The sequence below is a fragment of the Lolium perenne genome, chromosome 1, assembly GCF_019359855.2.
Source record: "Lolium perenne isolate Kyuss_39 chromosome 1, Kyuss_2.0, whole genome shotgun sequence".
Lineage (NCBI taxonomy): Eukaryota > Viridiplantae > Streptophyta > Magnoliopsida > Poales > Poaceae > Lolium > Lolium perenne.
Genome location: NC_067244.2, coordinates 183,354,754 through 183,371,262, shown reverse-complemented (window position 1 = coordinate 183,371,262; position 16,509 = coordinate 183,354,754). Strand labels below are relative to the sequence as shown.

The 16,509-nt window shown below is 43.9% G+C and overlaps 2 protein-coding genes across 4 annotated transcripts; both read left to right on the top strand.

The window, feature by feature from the left end:
* The first annotated feature begins 569 nt into the window (after positions 1-569).
* Positions 570-1,652, top strand: LOC127306400 (uncharacterized). Of its 2 annotated transcripts, none has more exons than XM_051337127.2 (2): positions 570-922; positions 1,032-1,652. In XM_051337127.2, exons 1-2 carry the CDS (start codon positions 779-781, stop codon positions 1,395-1,397), a joined length of 510 nt encoding a protein of 169 aa, XP_051193087.1. In that variant the 5' UTR covers positions 570-778; the 3' UTR covers positions 1,398-1,652. The 2 variants fall into 2 exon arrangements, with proteins under 2 accessions (XP_051193087.1, XP_051193027.1); XM_051337067.2 differs by having other exon boundaries at positions 571-931.
* A 5,524-nt stretch (positions 1,653-7,176) lies between these two features.
* On the top strand, positions 7,177-15,291 carry LOC127315222 (DUF21 domain-containing protein At4g14240). 2 transcript variants are annotated; one of them, XM_051345736.2, is made up of 13 exons: positions 7,182-7,530; positions 8,337-8,413; positions 9,308-9,391; positions 9,470-9,583; positions 10,242-10,328; positions 10,412-10,483; positions 11,325-11,392; positions 12,115-12,202; positions 12,290-12,363; positions 12,550-12,880; positions 13,677-13,723; positions 13,817-13,898; positions 14,868-15,291. In XM_051345736.2, exons 1-13 carry the CDS (start codon positions 7,227-7,229, stop codon positions 14,991-14,993), a joined length of 1,554 nt encoding a protein of 517 aa, XP_051201696.1. In that variant the 5' UTR covers positions 7,182-7,226; the 3' UTR covers positions 14,994-15,291. The 2 variants fall into 2 exon arrangements, with proteins under 2 accessions (XP_051201690.1, XP_051201696.1); XM_051345730.2 differs by having other exon boundaries at positions 7,177-7,530; positions 13,677-13,898.
* Positions 15,292-16,509: the final 1,218 nt, after the last annotated feature.

Sequence of the window (16,509 nt, the reverse complement as noted above, 5' to 3'; positions counted from 1 at the left end):
ATTTTCGGAATTTAATATTATTAATGTGCTTTATAATATATTATAGTAGAAATTAGTGGTCAAAGTTTATATTTGGCTTCTGCTTCTCACACCTACTCCCCCAGGCTCAAACGTATCAAGGGCTCAGGTCGTTTCGTACGCCTTCGCAGTTAATTAAAGTTATAAAAGGGGTATGGAATTGGAGAGATCTTTCGAGTTTTAGGGGAATGGTTAAATCTTCAAGTTTTAGTTTTGATCATAGTTTTACCATGCAGTGCATGTTACACGGAAAGAAATTAAGATTGTACTCACACGGTCGCACCGTACGAGAGAGAGATGGAGATGTGAGACGACAAGCACAAAGATGGGCCGGGTTTCCAAATGTGTGCAACCTGCACTTTCGTGCGGGGTGTTGCAAGAGAGCTATTTTTACACTGTAAATTAATTTGGACTTGAGAATACAGACATGAGCAGTTGGCACCTGCGCGCTGAAGAAGGGCATGCATATGCATGTCCTTGTGTTTGTAGGTGTTGAGCTGCACTCACATTTCTGTGCATCGATCCATTGCCAAAGGTGGTATACGCGCTTCTCGATCAGTCTCCAGCTGCAACTTCGCCGTGGTTTCCGATCGTCGCCATAGCCATACATCCATCATGTTCCTATCTGCACTGCGTATATACCTACTTGCCCAGCCAAATCATCCCTGCCTTACTCTTGAGAGAGAGCTAGCTAGCTGTGTTATCACCTCATCCATTGCGAGCTCCAGTCGAGAAGGGAAGGAGGAGCAGATCGAGGAGGATGCATCCGGCGGGCGCGGCTGCGGGTGGTGCTGTGAGGGCCGTGCGCGCGGTGGCGAGGGCCAACATCATCCTCGGCTTGGCGATGGCCGCCATTGCCCTCGTCGCCGCCACCATGTTCAACCCCGGCGACTTCCACGCACATGTACGCCACGTACGTACCGTTACGAACTCAAAATCCTCCACCTCCCTCCGCCGGTTTTTACCGGCCAATCGACGGTACTAATTTAACCGGTCGGTACCCATGAACGCAGAGCATGGAGCAAGCGGCGCCGGCGCCGGCGCCCGAGGCGCAGGGATGCGAGGCGGCAACAGAGGCGGAGGCGCTGGGCCTGCGCGGGACGGCTCTGAATCTGGTGCTCATGGGGGTGGTGCAGGCGGTGCTTGCCGCTGCGGCCGACGTGGCCGTAGCGGGATCGCTCGTCAGGCTGGGCCGGTGCCTCGCCGCCCTAGCGCACCTCATCGGGGCCATCAACGTCGGCTTCCTCTGCTACGTCGTTAGCCGGGCTGCGGTCGTCACCATGGGGAACTGCGCCGTCAACCTCGTCTTCGACTACGTCCTCGTCGCTGTGTCCTACGCCGCGCTGCTCGGCGTCAGCCTCACCGTCACATTCTTCTGATTCAAGCCAAGAAGCTACGAACGCACTGCAGTACTCTAACTGGCTGCCACTGATGCCCTCTGCCTTAGTTACCCAGCTTAGCACTGCCTGCATCTATCTTCCTCTACCTAGCTAGCACTACTACGTGGATCGATCCATCTTGGTGTATAGTAGTATAATTTCCAGGTAGGATTATCAAGGAGCGTGCCTCCGCGCGTGAAATGTAAGATCTGGCTAGCTATTTATTATGTCTGAATGGATGTGTTTACCCTGTTCCGAGATTCTCTCTTGTCGGTTTCCTTCAGTACATAGTAGAACTGTGGACGTTTATACGAGGTTTTGTATTCTTCAAGGAAGATCAGGAAGACCCATCCTCTAGCATTCTGCATGACTGTAGCACAGAAGGAGCACCGCACGGTTTCTGTTTGTCAATAAAACGATCCAAGGTTCCTCTAACGTGCCACGACGATGCCGTGCTTTGGTCTGGCAGGTTCCCTGTAGCCCTGCGTGCTCATGTCAGGGATTGGTACCCCCCCCCCCCCCCCCCCCCCGCCGTGTTTTTCCTTACTTGTTTTTCCTTTTTTCTTCCCTGTCTCAGCTCTACCATGGTGTAACGGCTTTACCCCCTTTGAAAATAAAAAAAAAAAGTTCCTCAAGAAAAACTATCCAAGGTTCGAAGCTATATTTAATTTTCCCATCAGCAGCGCCCATGTCAATTGGTTGCCATGTTGAGTGAAGTTGCTGCGTTTGAAATAACAAGTACTAATAGGGAAATATATTGTTGCATCAACTTCATTTAATCATGTGCTAAGACACTTAGTTCATTTAATCATGTCCTATTAGTAGTTTATTAGGAACATTATTTGACGTTCACCCGTAGAAGAAGGAACTATCGGTCACTTTCTGGCAAGATGGGTTTTTTCCTCTTCTAGAAAGTCAAACGAGAGGCCAAACTTTTATCACTTTCACCAATTTCAGAAAATCCAAACAAATCTGAATTTTAAACTTTCATATTTTGATAATTTTGGAACTTTCAGAAATCCGATTTTAGAAATTTCACGTATCTAAGATTACAAAGTTTGGAAATTGAAAAGCCAGCTTTATTTTTTCTGCAAAGAATAGGTGGAGTAGTGCCAAACCAGGGCGCTGGGGCTAAGGCTTTGCTGATTCTGAACCGTCAACAGCGTACATGCCAATTGGTTGCCACGTTGTGCGAAATTGCTGCGATTCGAAATAGAAATAACAAGTAAAAATATCAATAAGAAAACATGTTATTGCATCAATTCCATTTAATTATCACTACTAGAAAACGGGTCTTTAGTCGTGGTTGGTAAGGGGTTTTAGTCCCGGATGTGCAACTAGAACCAAGCAATCGGGACTAAAGCCCTCCCCTTTAGTCTCAGTTGTCTTGTAAACCAGGACTAAAGATCATCCACATGGTTGTGCATGGGCGCCTGGGGGGGAGGGGTCACCAACCGGGACTAAAGTCCTCCACGCGTCAGGCGCAGGGCATGCCCGTTTCTCTGCCGCGGCAGAGAAAATGACCGTTTCTCTGTCTTCCATCATAACCCTCTTTTTCCGTGCTTGGTCCAACAATTGTAACTGGGCATGAACCGAACCGCATCATGTGGGTGTGAAGTGTTGTCGAGGAAGAATAATCCTTCTTATTCTGACAGACAACACATGGACAATACATAAAACCTCCCCGTTTGTTTTCCTCAGCCACACTGATAAAAAAATCTGGGCCCGCAGTGAACTTGCCGGTCCATCTGCATTATGTAATTAAGTTTATCAAAAACCATTACAGAATATCATGAATAGTGAAGCGATGTACATCGACACATGCATTTTATCAATGTCGGATGAAAGGATAAAGTTGTTAACCTCGACCGACAAGGAAAAAAAGAGGAGAAAGCTTAAGTGTGGCTTGAGCGCTTCATATCGTATTTTTTTGTGTGAACTCAAGTGGCATCATGCTCTTAGGCATTTCATCGACCACCTCTTGTGCATGAGAAGGGAAAGCAAAGAAACATACACCTCTTGTGCTAAGAAGTGAAAATAGGTAAGTGTGTGGCTCACAAGATTGAGCATGGCACTTGTATATATAGGGCTAGATCTTTAGTCCCAGTTGGATATACCAACCGAGACTAAAGGGGCTCGTGGCATGGTGTGGCAGACCGCAAACCCTCTAGTCCCAATTGGTATCTCCAACCGGGAATAAATCTATAAACTGAACCGAGACTAAAGGGAAGGATGGCTCTGTGCGCATTCTCGCCACTCGAACCGAGACTATAGCTCACATTTGTCCCGGTTCATAACGCGGCCGGGACTAATATGGTTTTTCCCTCCAAACGGAGGGCTTGTTCTGTAGTTGTATGTTCCTATGACACTTAGATCAGCAACAAATAGGAGTACTTCCTACATCCCAAAATAAGCTACGTAAAACGAACTAAGAAATTTATATTGGGATAGAGGGAGTAATTTATAAGAACATTTTTTGACAATGCAGCGATTCCTCCATGGGTTGGACACGCTCAGAGTGCTGGCCTGCTAGCGTTAGGAAGAATAGTTGCATGCATCTTTGCATTCACTGATCTCCCTCACCCAACTATTAACTTTCTTATCACTCCGTTTGTTGATTAATCCCCCAAACCCCAATCCGGTTATATCTCGACCATCAAATATCTGTTGGAGCTTCGTGCTGCTAAGTTTGCATTTCTAACCCTGCTCTTGTAAACTTCATTTCCTAGCCCCCAACCTGTATACGACCCCTTCTTTTGAGCTTCTAGAGTTGCTTATATATTTTCCACCGGAGAAGCCCAAAAAAAGTGTCTACTTATGGAAAGCTTCTCCCTACCGCTAGTTGGGTTTATAGTGCAATTTAAACGGCCCGAAGAAGCGTCCGGAGGGCAGCTTCCCGAGCTTTTCAACAGTAACCCTAAATAGGTATGGAAGAATACCCCTATTTTTCCTGCATATTACATCAGACATGCCACCGCAGATCTGAACTGGTTTTCATCTTTTTTACCTCGCGTTCTCCCCCTCATCTCTCGTGCGTGCCATAGCGTCGCCGTCGGCCGGCCCCAAGCTCTGCCTATTGTCCGTCCTCTTCCTTCCCAAGCCTCCCACCAGCTGAACATGTATGCTTCCCGCGGGGCTGGGCCGGCAAAATTTGGGGCCCTGTGCCAAATAAAAAAATAGACCTAACTTGCCCCTGGTTAATCTATTAGAGATAGCTCTGCATTTAAAAATAAATAAGCTACTGCATCACGAAAACAAGCAAGCAGAGTTGGTTAGATCAACCTCTCTTGCCCAGATGAACTGCGAGATCCCCATATCGAAACTTGGTTGTGACATTGTTATTTTTACCGGCCAAAAACTAGAATGGGCTCAAAATGGGCTTGTTACACCAAAAATATCTGTTTCGGAGTGAGTGTACCGAATTTGCGACCGTTCCTTGGGAAAAATCTTCCGCTGGTCAGTGGGCCTCTATCCCGTGATGGACCGAATTTGGGGCCCCAAAAAACTTGGGGCCCTGTGCGGGCCGCACTGGTCGCACACCTGCTCGCCCGGGCTTGGTTTCCCGCTCTTCCTTACCCCGCCGGCGACCGTCTACTCCACCCCGCGCCGACTTGTTGTGCTCCGCCGACCGTGGACATCACGGACGACCTCATGCTCGTCCTGCAGCTCTCCCAACAGATCCCCGTCGACATCTTGCTCTCCTTGCATCTCAAAGAAAACTACTTGCGGTCATGCTCCACATCCATCTTACCGGTCGATCAGTTCTGCAGACTGCAGCTAGACTCGTTCTTCTTGCATCTCGCGCTTGGTACAAAAGATGTTTATCATCCGAATGTTGTGTTAGCTGTGCTTTCACTACTACTGGCTGTTAGGTCTTGCATTAACTTGCAACAAAAGCTAATAGTTAGCCAAGGACAATATGTACGCGTGCAAAAATCTGACGGATGAATTTGCACTTGTTGATTTGAGGTTGTAATTTTGTGGGCTCATTTCTAGATGATTTGCAGCTAGTAAATTGTCATACATACACCATATTCATTTATTATTGACTAACAAGGGTAATATAGACATAACACATCTCATGACCCTAAACCCCATCAGCTCAAAAAGAAGGGGACCAAGAGTTTTTGGGAGCTCCTCCCCACCGCAGCTCCTCCCCACCGGTTTTCATAAGCTTACTTCTTTATAAGCATAAGCCCAAAAGAAGGGGGTCGTAGACGCCACCAAACAACCCCTACTCTCTCTCTCTCTCTCTCTCTCTCTCTCTCTCTCTCTCTCTCTCTCTCTCTCTCTCTTCGTGGTGGCTCACACTCCAAGCCGATAACGATGACCACACGTTGCTCCCGCCTCCTCATCTCGCCCTCCGAGGATACACAACATGCTCACATAGGCCCGCCTCCTCGAGCGCCCCAAGGCGAATGTCGCCAACCACACGCCCCTCCTCATTCTCCCGCCCTTCGAGGCGATGATGGGCTCTACCATGCTCGCCTGACCATCTCAGTAGTAGCGTGGTCGGCCACGCCAACACCGGACTTGGGCATTGAGGGGCAGATCTGGGCTGAAACATCCGTTTTCTTCTTTGTGTTTCTTTAATTTATTCTTCCATGCATCTTCAGAATCTCGTGTGATTTCATGCAGGTTACGATATGTGTTTCTTGTTCGTGACTTCCTTTTTGTATGAATCCTGCCGTGAATCGAAATCTGTATGTATGCTGATTGAATTTGTTTTCATTTCTCTTGAGTCTTCTATGCTGTGTGTGTGAATCTCATATGGATCTATTGTCTTGATATGAATCTGTGTGAATGTTCACTAAAACATGAAATAAACATGCATGAATTCTATATGAAACTATGAAACTTCTCCAAGTTATGCATAAATCTCCTTTTTGATATTATGCATCTTTTATAAATCTCGAAATGATCTCTTCAATGTTTGGGATGGAACTTGAACGGTTGTATCTAACATGGTATTTCTATATACTATAATTTTTTGTTCCATGTTCCGTGGCTTAAATTTTGTTCGCTATGAAAGTTATCAGTTTTGTCAAAAAGATGATCCATGTCATAAGTTCTGTAATAAGAAAATGATAAGAGGATGGTAGTAAGGTGTTTCTCTTATGGCCCATGCCGCAATGTGTTTGGGATGTCGACTAGCCTATATACATACGTAAACGATTCGTCAGCCAAATCGAAAGAAAACTATATTTTAAGATGAATCTAGCGAACTTTAGTATCATAAACATCGATATTTTTTTAAAAAATTGGTCAAACTTAATAACATTTAACTTAGAACAAACCTACACTTATTTATAAACGGAGGTTGTATGGAGCATTTCTAAACGCGGCCTCTCGCTAGTTTTTGCATTATTGTATTTCATACTCCACTAACCTACTGAATCAGCACATCAACGCAAGTACAAGTAGTACGACAATCGCATCAAACTTGGGCATCGTAAAGCCCTCTTTATTCATGCCGTTTACGGCTATAAAAAAGCCCAAAATGCTCAATGCAGCAGTCACGTTCTCAACCACCTCCAATTTCCCGAGTCCACGGTCCAAAACGCCAAAGTCGTGCACTGCCCGGCCGCAGGGGGATCCGAAGGCGGGGACAGGTGGCCCCACCGCCACGTCGCCAGGCGTCCGATCGACGGCCACCACCGCCCCGCCGCGCTCGCATCCAACGGCTCCCACGCCTCGTCCTGGTGGCCTTGTCGCCTTCCTCCTCTCGCTCGCCCGCATCCTTATATGGTGCCTGGCGCCAGCACATCTCGGACGGTGGGGCTTTGGCTCTGACACATCGGTGCGGTGCGGTGCGGTGCGGCGGGCGCGATGGCGGCGGCGGGGAGCACGAGGGGCGCGAGCCTGGCCGCGGCGGTGCGGGCCGTGGCGGCGACGGCGCGCCCGGCGTCGAGCGCCGCTGCGGCGGCCGGGGTCAGCGTGGCGGCCCTGCTCGTGCAGGGGGACGACACGGCATTCGGGTCGCTCGAGTGGTGGGCCTACGCCGGCATCTCCTGCTTCCTGGTGCTCTTCGCCGGGATCATGTCGGGCCTCACCCTCGGCCTCATGTCGCTCGGCCTCGTCGAGCTGGAGATCCTCCAGCGCAGCGGCACCGACTCCGAGAAGGCGCAGGCTGGTCTGATCCGAACCCCCAACCTCCCCTCATCCTCCCCCCCCCTACTTGTGCTCGATCTATTTGCGGTGTTGGGAGTGACGTTTGTGAGGCATCGTGCTATGTTACGTTGGGGATTGGGAGTACCATTACTGAATCGTCTGCTGTTATTTTCCTCTGCTGCTTCCAAAATTGGAGGCGCTGTTGCTGTTTCGTTACGAATCCGAAGGATTTAATGGCTCCCACCATAGCTGTTCGTGCGCATCTCAAATTTCCCCGTTCATCACAGTAATAATAATTCGTTACCCATGCTGCCATGCTGCTATAAGTGTTGTGGAATGGAACCCAAAAAGTTTGTAAGAAAAAAAAGCGGTGCGTGTGGGATTTGGCTTTATGTAAGATTCACCTCTTACGTGGAAAGATATGAAATGATCTAATGATACTTTAGTCCAGTGGATATCAGAAAGATGTCCGCATGGATCTCCCTTGATCTGCCACGTTTGTTTCTGAAGGTGTCGCGACTATGGCTTTTGAAACACGTGGTGTATTCTGTATGTTTTGGTGCTTTTGTTTATCCTTCTGATATGCTCTGAGTTTGTATAATCTTTCATGAGACATCTCAGATCTTCGTGTTACGAAGTTTCACGTGAAACGGCAGTGGAGATACACGTGTTACTGGTTAAGTGTCACCTCTTTAAGCATGTCAGTTCTGAATGTTTGCCTAATGCCACTATCACTTTTCCTCTTTTGTAATCCTGCAATATAATATTCGATCGAGGGTTTTGTTGCTGTTCATTTTCTGGTTAACTTATGTGCTTTGTTTGCTGCAGCTACTATCCTTCCAGTTGTTCAAAAGCAGCACCAGCTTCTTGTCACCCTGCTACTATGTAATGCTGTTGCCATGGAGGTATGGTATTTTTGTTGCAACTTTATATCTTATTGCACTACATTTCACTATACATCAGTACATGGGCAAACATAGTCTGCTATTAATAAGTGTGTATGTCTGAAGAGAATGTTGTCTATATATCCGGAGTTTTAAACTATGATTCTGATGATCATATACTGGTATGGTAAACATGCTATGAGACGATCTTCATACCAATAGAGACAAAACTGAACCACTAGAGAGCACTTCAACAAATCATTTTTCTGGCGATTACTTAATGAGTTCTAAAACAGAGGTTCTAAGTAGAGTAACTCCCACACTGCTGATACACGGTAATTCTGATCTGCACCTGGATGCAGCACCATTTTACATTGATTGTACCTTTAAAATTGCAGAGAAGCGGCTGTACTTCTACGTTATAGTACCTTGGTGAAGTTTAGATGTGATTCACTATCATGCTTATTGCGTCCACTATAAATTTTCCCATGAAGCTGCCAGTGATATCATCCTTTTCCTTTGTGATGGAGTTGATATGCTACCATCTATTTTTTTTTTTCATTTTACGTGAAAGAGGCTTGTTTTTGCAAATTGGAAGCAAATGGTATGAGGTAAAACACCAGCAAGTCAATATATAAGGGCTAGCTTCTAAGTGCATTCTTGCCTTTTTGGCTTCCTTGTTTGTCTTGAGGGTATTTTCTTCTTCCAGCCATGCACAAAGTATCCTTGCATCAATGTTTTCAAACTTTCTTGCGTAGTTCTTACTCCTAGTGTAGATGACATGCAGTACTTGTTTCCAGCATCAACTTTATTTCAGAATCGTACATCCATTGGTAGTTAGAGAAATGCCCTTTTCTTTATCTTTTGCATTATGCTTCCTTTAGCCAGTAACTCATTCGTTTGTGGCCTTTGCAGGCGCTTCCTATATTTCTTGACAGGATATTTCATCCGGTTGTTGCTGTTGTCTTGTCAGTGACATTTGTTCTTGCTTTTGGAGAGGTACTTTATTCCAAATATTATTATTTCCTATACAGTGTCAAAGATGGTCAAATTGATTTTTTCTGATTTTGACACCAGGTTATACCTCAAGCAATCTGTACAAGGTATGGGTTGGCGGTGGGCGCTAACTTTGTATGGCTTGTACGCATCCTCATGATCCTGTGCTATCCTATATCATACCCTATTGGGAAGGTAAATCAGAAAATTTACATGACTCATTCAAATTTGGTGCTCCCTAATTAGTTGCATAGAATCTGAAAAGCTTATCTTACGAAGCGCAGATTATGAAGATTCTATCAGGCAATATAGTTGGAGCTAGTAATAGGGTCCAGTTGGAGTTTGGTTCCGTGCTAGAGTTCAATTCCGATTGTAACCAAGCACTATACGTAAAGGGTGTGAGGGTCCTGACAGTCCTGTGGGATAACACAATTATTCCCTATAAACTCTACACAATAGGCTCTCACAAACTGACCCTTAGTATCGGCTGAGAGTAGGTTAATCAATGCCCTTTGTTGTATCTGTACTGAGGTTTCTGTTCATAAGAGCCATGCATGATTAGCTAAAGAAACATGTAAAACTCCTGCGATTTGAAATTCGTATTTAATACCTTTCAACAATTCAGTACAGAATTTTGATGCAAGTTTTGATATGCTGATGGGATCGTGGCAAGTTGATTCTCTTGTTAATATAGTATGTTCTTAGAACAAACCGACTACAACTATATTGCATACTCTAGAATAGTATGTGAATTAGTTTTGTTTTTATACTCTTTTTTTCTGAGATTGAATTTTTTAATTGATTTGACTTTTGAATTGGTTATTGAAGAAGTTGAGATTTTATTTTATCCCAGCTCCTAGACTGCGCTCTTGGGCATAATGAATCTGCACTTTTTAGGCGAGCTCAATTGAAAGCCCTTGTTTCCATCCATAGTAAAGAGGTAACATGATCTTAACATGTAACTCCTTCAGAAGTTAACATCTATCTAGATTACCTCTCAGTCAAATGTGTGTGCCATGGCAGGCTGGTAAGGGTGGAGAGCTTACCCACGATGAAACTACAATCATAAGTGGAGCATTGGACTTGACTGAAAAGGTGTACATATGTTCGCAATTTGCCCGCTACTTGTATTTATAATGCATAAAGATAATCTGAAGGCAGCACTAGCTATCACATGAACTTGTACAAAGTTAGATGTTGCTTCACTTATCATTTTCAGTATGTGACTGGCTGCCTCCTGCATTTGGGGGAGATTAAGAAAAACTGAGCTATGATTCCCTTCGTCTTTTATCTCCTACATTTAGGCTAGTTTCTCCAGTGATTTTGCATGTACGGGGCTTTGATATTTTTCATGCTTTATACTCCCTCCCTCCCAAAATGTAAGGCGCCTAAGCTTTAGCCAAAAGTCAACATCTTCTAAGTTTGACCAAGTTTATAAGAAAAAATATGGATATCTACAATGTCAAATGGACATTTTGAGAAGCTATACTTTCTGGTGAATCTATTGATATTGATTTGGCATTGTGAATGTTTATATTTTCACGTATAAATTTGGTCAAACTTAAAATATGTTGACTTTTGACTAAAGCTTAGGCGCCTTACATTTTGGGATGGAGGGAGTACCGTTCTTCCTATATTTGCTTAGTTTAGTTAAGGCCTTTCAGCTTCACATCATGCTACTCATTTGGAAATAGTTTAATCTTTGTCACAAGTCTTGAGCAATCAACATGTTTTTGCTGTGTTGCATTCAGAACTAGGTGCTTTAATTTCATTATGTATGAGAGTACAGACTCGTTGAAGGAAGCAGAGTGGATGGTAGTTTTGTTTTAACAAAACAGTGCCAGCAGAGAAAAGCTTGGTTGAAATGGGAATTTGAAAGCTTGCATTATTTAATTTTGGTTTGGCAGAAATCTCATTATTATATTTCTGTTTGCAGACTGCCCAAGAAGCTATGACACCTATTGAATCAACTTTCTCATTAGATGTGGACTCCAAGCTGGATTGGTAAAAATAATAGTTACCCTTAGTACTCATGTTCTTTATTACTCCCTCCGATCCATAATAAGTGTCAATTTTGTACTAAGTGCTGACACTTATTATGGATTGGAGGGAGTAGCTATTTTTCATGCTATATTTTTTTGTGACTCTTTGTGATCCTCTTTATTTGCTCTCCTACTTTGTTGTTCTTGTTGTCCTTCTGTGAATTTGTGCCATTGTGTATATAATTTTGGTTCCGGTGATAGAGTGGTGTGGCATGTTCATGATGTATGCATTAACTGCAATGAACAAAGTTAGTTTGAAACATATCAGATACAGATTCACTTACTGTTTAGTTCCTTCACCTGAAAGGTTGCAATGAGCAGTTTATGATATCTGGTTGTCATTTTGTATTTCCGTTCCGATGTTCAAAGGTTCAAGTCCATGCTATATCTCCTGACAGCAATTTGCTGCTTTATCTATTTGTGGATCTAAACTTAGAATACACAATCTGCTGCAGTTCTGCTCCTAATGTTGCATACATTTTTGGGGTGCAACTTTAAGTTTCATTAAGTGCAACTTAGTCGACTTATATATGACAAAATCTGTGTAATGATTAATTAAAATTTACGGTATATCTAGAGCGCCATCTTACTGATTGAAAAAAACTTGTACGTATTTTAATTCCAGCAGTTTCTGTAAGACACAATATTTGGCATGCCAATCTTGTTATTTACTTGTGTCTGCAGGGAAGCAATTGGTAAAATTCTTGCCAGGGGCCACAGCCGGGTGCCTGTATATTCGGGAAACCCCAGAAATGTTATTGGGCTCCTGTTGGTAGGTGCCAATGATGCCATGCTGTAGTACTGATTGATTTATTGTGCATGTACTTCGCTAACTCATAATCATTTTGAACTTAACTAGGTGAAAAGTCTTCTGACAGTTCGTGCTGAAACAGAGACACCAGTTAGTGCAGTTTCCATTAGAAGGATTCCAAGGTATACAACAGTTCTATTATGTACTTCAGAATCTGTCTCAATCTGTAATACAACTGTTCCAGCAGTTGAAATACAATTAGTTAATGTACGATTGTTACAGTAGTTCATGGTTCGAAGCATCTCCTTTGGTGTATTAATGCTTCCTAACTAGTTTGACAAACATGGATCATTATATACTGTTTCCAGGGTTCCTGCGGACATGCCCCTGTATGATATATTGAACGAGTTTCAGAAAGGGAGTAGCCATATGGCTGCTGTTGTGAAGGCTAAACCCAAGAACCTTCCAGGTCCTGACAAAACTGAACCAAACAGGGAAGTAGATGGAGAATCACAGCTGACTGCACCTTTACTCTCCAATGCTGAAGAAAGGATGGAAAGTGTGGTTGTTGACATTGAAGCTCCACAGAGCAGACAGGTCAATGGAAACAAACCTGTGGCACGGTCTTCAGAGGATATAGAGGAAGGCGAGGTCATTGGTATCATCACACTTGAAGACGTATTTGAAGAACTATTGCAGGTAAGCTGTAAGCAGGATCATTTGTTCTTCTTTGGAATGTAGCATTGTCTCTTTTTCCTGGTGTATCTTGGACAGTTGGATATGTGGTTTATGAGCAGAAAAAAATACTCTGTTCCAGTATATTGAAAGCATGTACCTGAACGGTCCATGTTTCCTTCAGCTTAATCTTGCATTTTCTGTTGTAGTTGTGCTGGAAAGCTGGGAAATGTGGCAAATTATGAGATGATTTAGGAACCATGTCTACTACAGTTCGTTGATTTTTGTAGTCAAATTTTAAAATGTAACAAGTGCTAACTATTTCTGACTTGCGACAACCCAGTTATGCTATGGCTCTTTGAAGTAATCATGGACTCTGTTTACGTAGTTTCTGCACAGCTGTAGACTTTGCATATGGCCAAACACTGACAGAAATTTGTATTTGCACTAGATAATACATACCGACAAATAGGGATCAGGCAGCACACTTAGTTCCACAAACAGAGTTAAATGGTCTTATCTTCTTGACTCCATGTTATGAGTTACTATCTCTAGTTGGAAAAATTGTCCGCAGAAAACTATTTTGCCATGCATATACTATCTTGACCATCTAACCGCCCACAATTTATACTCAGATCGCTTGGTCTATTTTTTTAAAAAAATTTCTGGAGGTTCTTTCTTTCACTGTTTATAAAAAAACCCTAGCATCTGTATTTGAAATCTATCCCAAGGCTTCTGATTGGAGACATTTATGCAGTTCATAATATTGATTCAAAATTCTTCTGAATTTCTCACCATTTTGAGTTTTCTGGTTCTGTAGGAAGAGATAGTTGATGAGACTGATGAATATGTTGATGTTCATAAAAGGTATGTCTCCGTTCAAACTACTTGCTACAAGCTGCATTCTTCACCTTCTGCTGAGTATATCATATGCATAAAAATGAATTATCTCCCTTGCAGAATCCGTGTAGCTGCTGCTGCTGCCGCATCATCCGTTGCAAGGGCTCCGTCAGTTAGGAGATTAACTGCTCAAAAGGCTTCAGTAAGTGCCATTTCTGATACAGTTATTTGTAGCATGCATAAAACTGTGCAATCCTCTCCTCCCTTGTGGATCTAAACCTTTTTGAGTAGTACATATATACATTAAAAAAATCGTGATACTAGTCCATGGTAAATTATTTATACAGCAAGACATATGTATCATACATAATGTACGAATTATTATCATATGGCCATTGCAGCAAAAGGAAAAAAAAGTACTTGCAAAACAAAAAACAAATATTAACCCTCATATTTCTTTGGACATTCTGTTCCTCGTTACTCTGGATGTTTGCTGAGAGATTCCATATTTTTTTGTCATATATGAACTCTTACACGTCCTGTTACAAAGTTTAGGGGATCTACACCCATTTGAGTAGTACATATTCAGTTAAAAAATCATGATACTAGTCCATGGTAAATTATTTATACGGCAAGACATGTGTGAATTATTATCGTATGGGCATTGCAGCAAAAGGAAGAAAAATGTACTTGCAAAACAAAAGACAAATATACAATCATCATATTTCTTTGTGCATTCTTTCCCCCGTTACTCTGGATGTTTGCTGAGAGATTCCATGATTTTTTGCGATATATGAACTTGTTACACGTGCTGCTTTTAAGTTGGACTTGCCAAATTTTGTTGAACTCAGTCTTACTTGAACTTATTCCGTCATGCATAAATAGACCGCATTTTGCTGCATTTCGCTTCTGCTCTAGTTGTGCTTTGTTGTTCAGTCCAACTCTTCTTTTTGTCTGCCTGTGTGCGTATGTGTAGTTTGTGATGTGAGCTGTCTTCAGCACTATGTATATTAATTTAACGCTGTGCTGCGGCCTTTTTTCTACAAAACCAATTCTATAAACTTTAGTCTGGCTTCTATGATAATTTTTGCTCAAATGGTCTATTTACAGTTTTATGTTTCCTGAAGTTTTGTATTGAAGGCTAAAAGATGTTAAATTCCGTTCCTTGCAGGGAGCGCAGAGCCGGCCAGGACAGGCTGGACAGCCTACTGGAATTTTGAAGAAACCTACTGATGGTGATTCAAACCCATCAAAACAGGTGAACCTTGTTGAACCACTGCTGGAAAATAGGAGGTAACTTTAGATGCATCGCATAAATATAGCGGTGGGACACATGGGGCATGTGGAGGAAACAATTGCCATTCGTGCAATAGTCGGTAAGAGTAAATACGAGTGAGTTCATTGTAAATTTCAACAGTAGCAATTTGAACCTTGCCATGAACGTGAGCGTTCAGTGTTTTGTTTTGTTTATGGACTATGATAGTGCATAGCGACTTTGAATCTGTTGATCACTGCGGCATTAGTAACTACTGACATTTGTGAACCATAGACTTGAAACTATTGCAAATGGTAATCAGATTGTACACTGCCCCGTATTTTGGAGTGTTGAGCAGGTGGAATCTTGTATGGCGGAATTCTTTCGTAACATTCTATACTAGATGCTGATATTTAGAGAACACCCATTTCTCACGAGCAAAACAGCCAAGTAAGCTAAGTTTGGATCTGAGAAGGTTGGGTTTAAGCCAAAGCAACGAACAGTCAGGTGCTCTATGCTTTGTTAATGTGGACCTCGACTGCATGCTCCACATGGGTGATGGGGGAGCATGTGGATCATCTTCCTACTTCTGCGTTCCTGATCGTCTTCCTCAATCCCATCTCTTTTATCTCTGGTGTTGCCAAGGAAGGCATTCATCTTTCCCCTCTTTAATCTTATTATGTGGACAAGGTGAGTGCCCTCTGGACTTGGAGCATTTTACAAATATATTTCTGTTTCAATTGGGGGTTTGGACGTTGTCCTGAAGAAATTATTGTGCGGATTTTCATGCATTTTGGAAGTCAAGATCTGCACGTGAAAATGTTAAATCCAATGGTATGGAAGCTTACCTGACCGACAGGCCGACCAAAATGCCTTTGCCTCTTTCCAGACTTCCCACCCCTTTCCGGGTTCAGTAACCTGCTCTTTCTAGATTACGTGTGGTCTACTCTTCCTATATCATATGGAAATCCTTCCACTGGGGTAGGATCCAAGGCAAACTAAAATAGTAGGGCGAACTTGGCTGCCAAGACACCTGCAGGCTGCAGCTAAAGCGTGTCTCCGTCCCCAACCCTGAGTCCCTGACTCGCGTACAAATATATATATTGTAGGCATCAGAATTCAGAAAAACGGAGACCGAGCAAATCAAACGACGATGCAGTGACCAACCGCGACGATCGATTCCCGACCAGCGCGCGCCTCCGTGCCTACATGAAGATGACGATGTCCGGCGCCGCGGGGCGGCACGTGGCGATGGCGGTCATGGCGTGCAGCCACTGTGGCGAGCTTCGCCGCGTCAGGATGGAGGGCCAGTTCGTCTCCTGCAACTCGTGCGGCAAGGTCCTGCAAGAGCGCGGCCGGAAGAAACACACCATGATGGAGGCTCGGCGGCGGTGGCGGGCGAGGAGGAGGGATGGCCGCACGGTGGCCGGCGCAGCCTGCGGCGAAGGCATGGTCGTCGGACGCGAAGCATCTGACGCCGAGTCCGACACTGGTGGTGTTCGTTTCGTGGAATCGTCGTCATGATAGTCACGATGCCACCCCCGTCTGATTCCGGCCG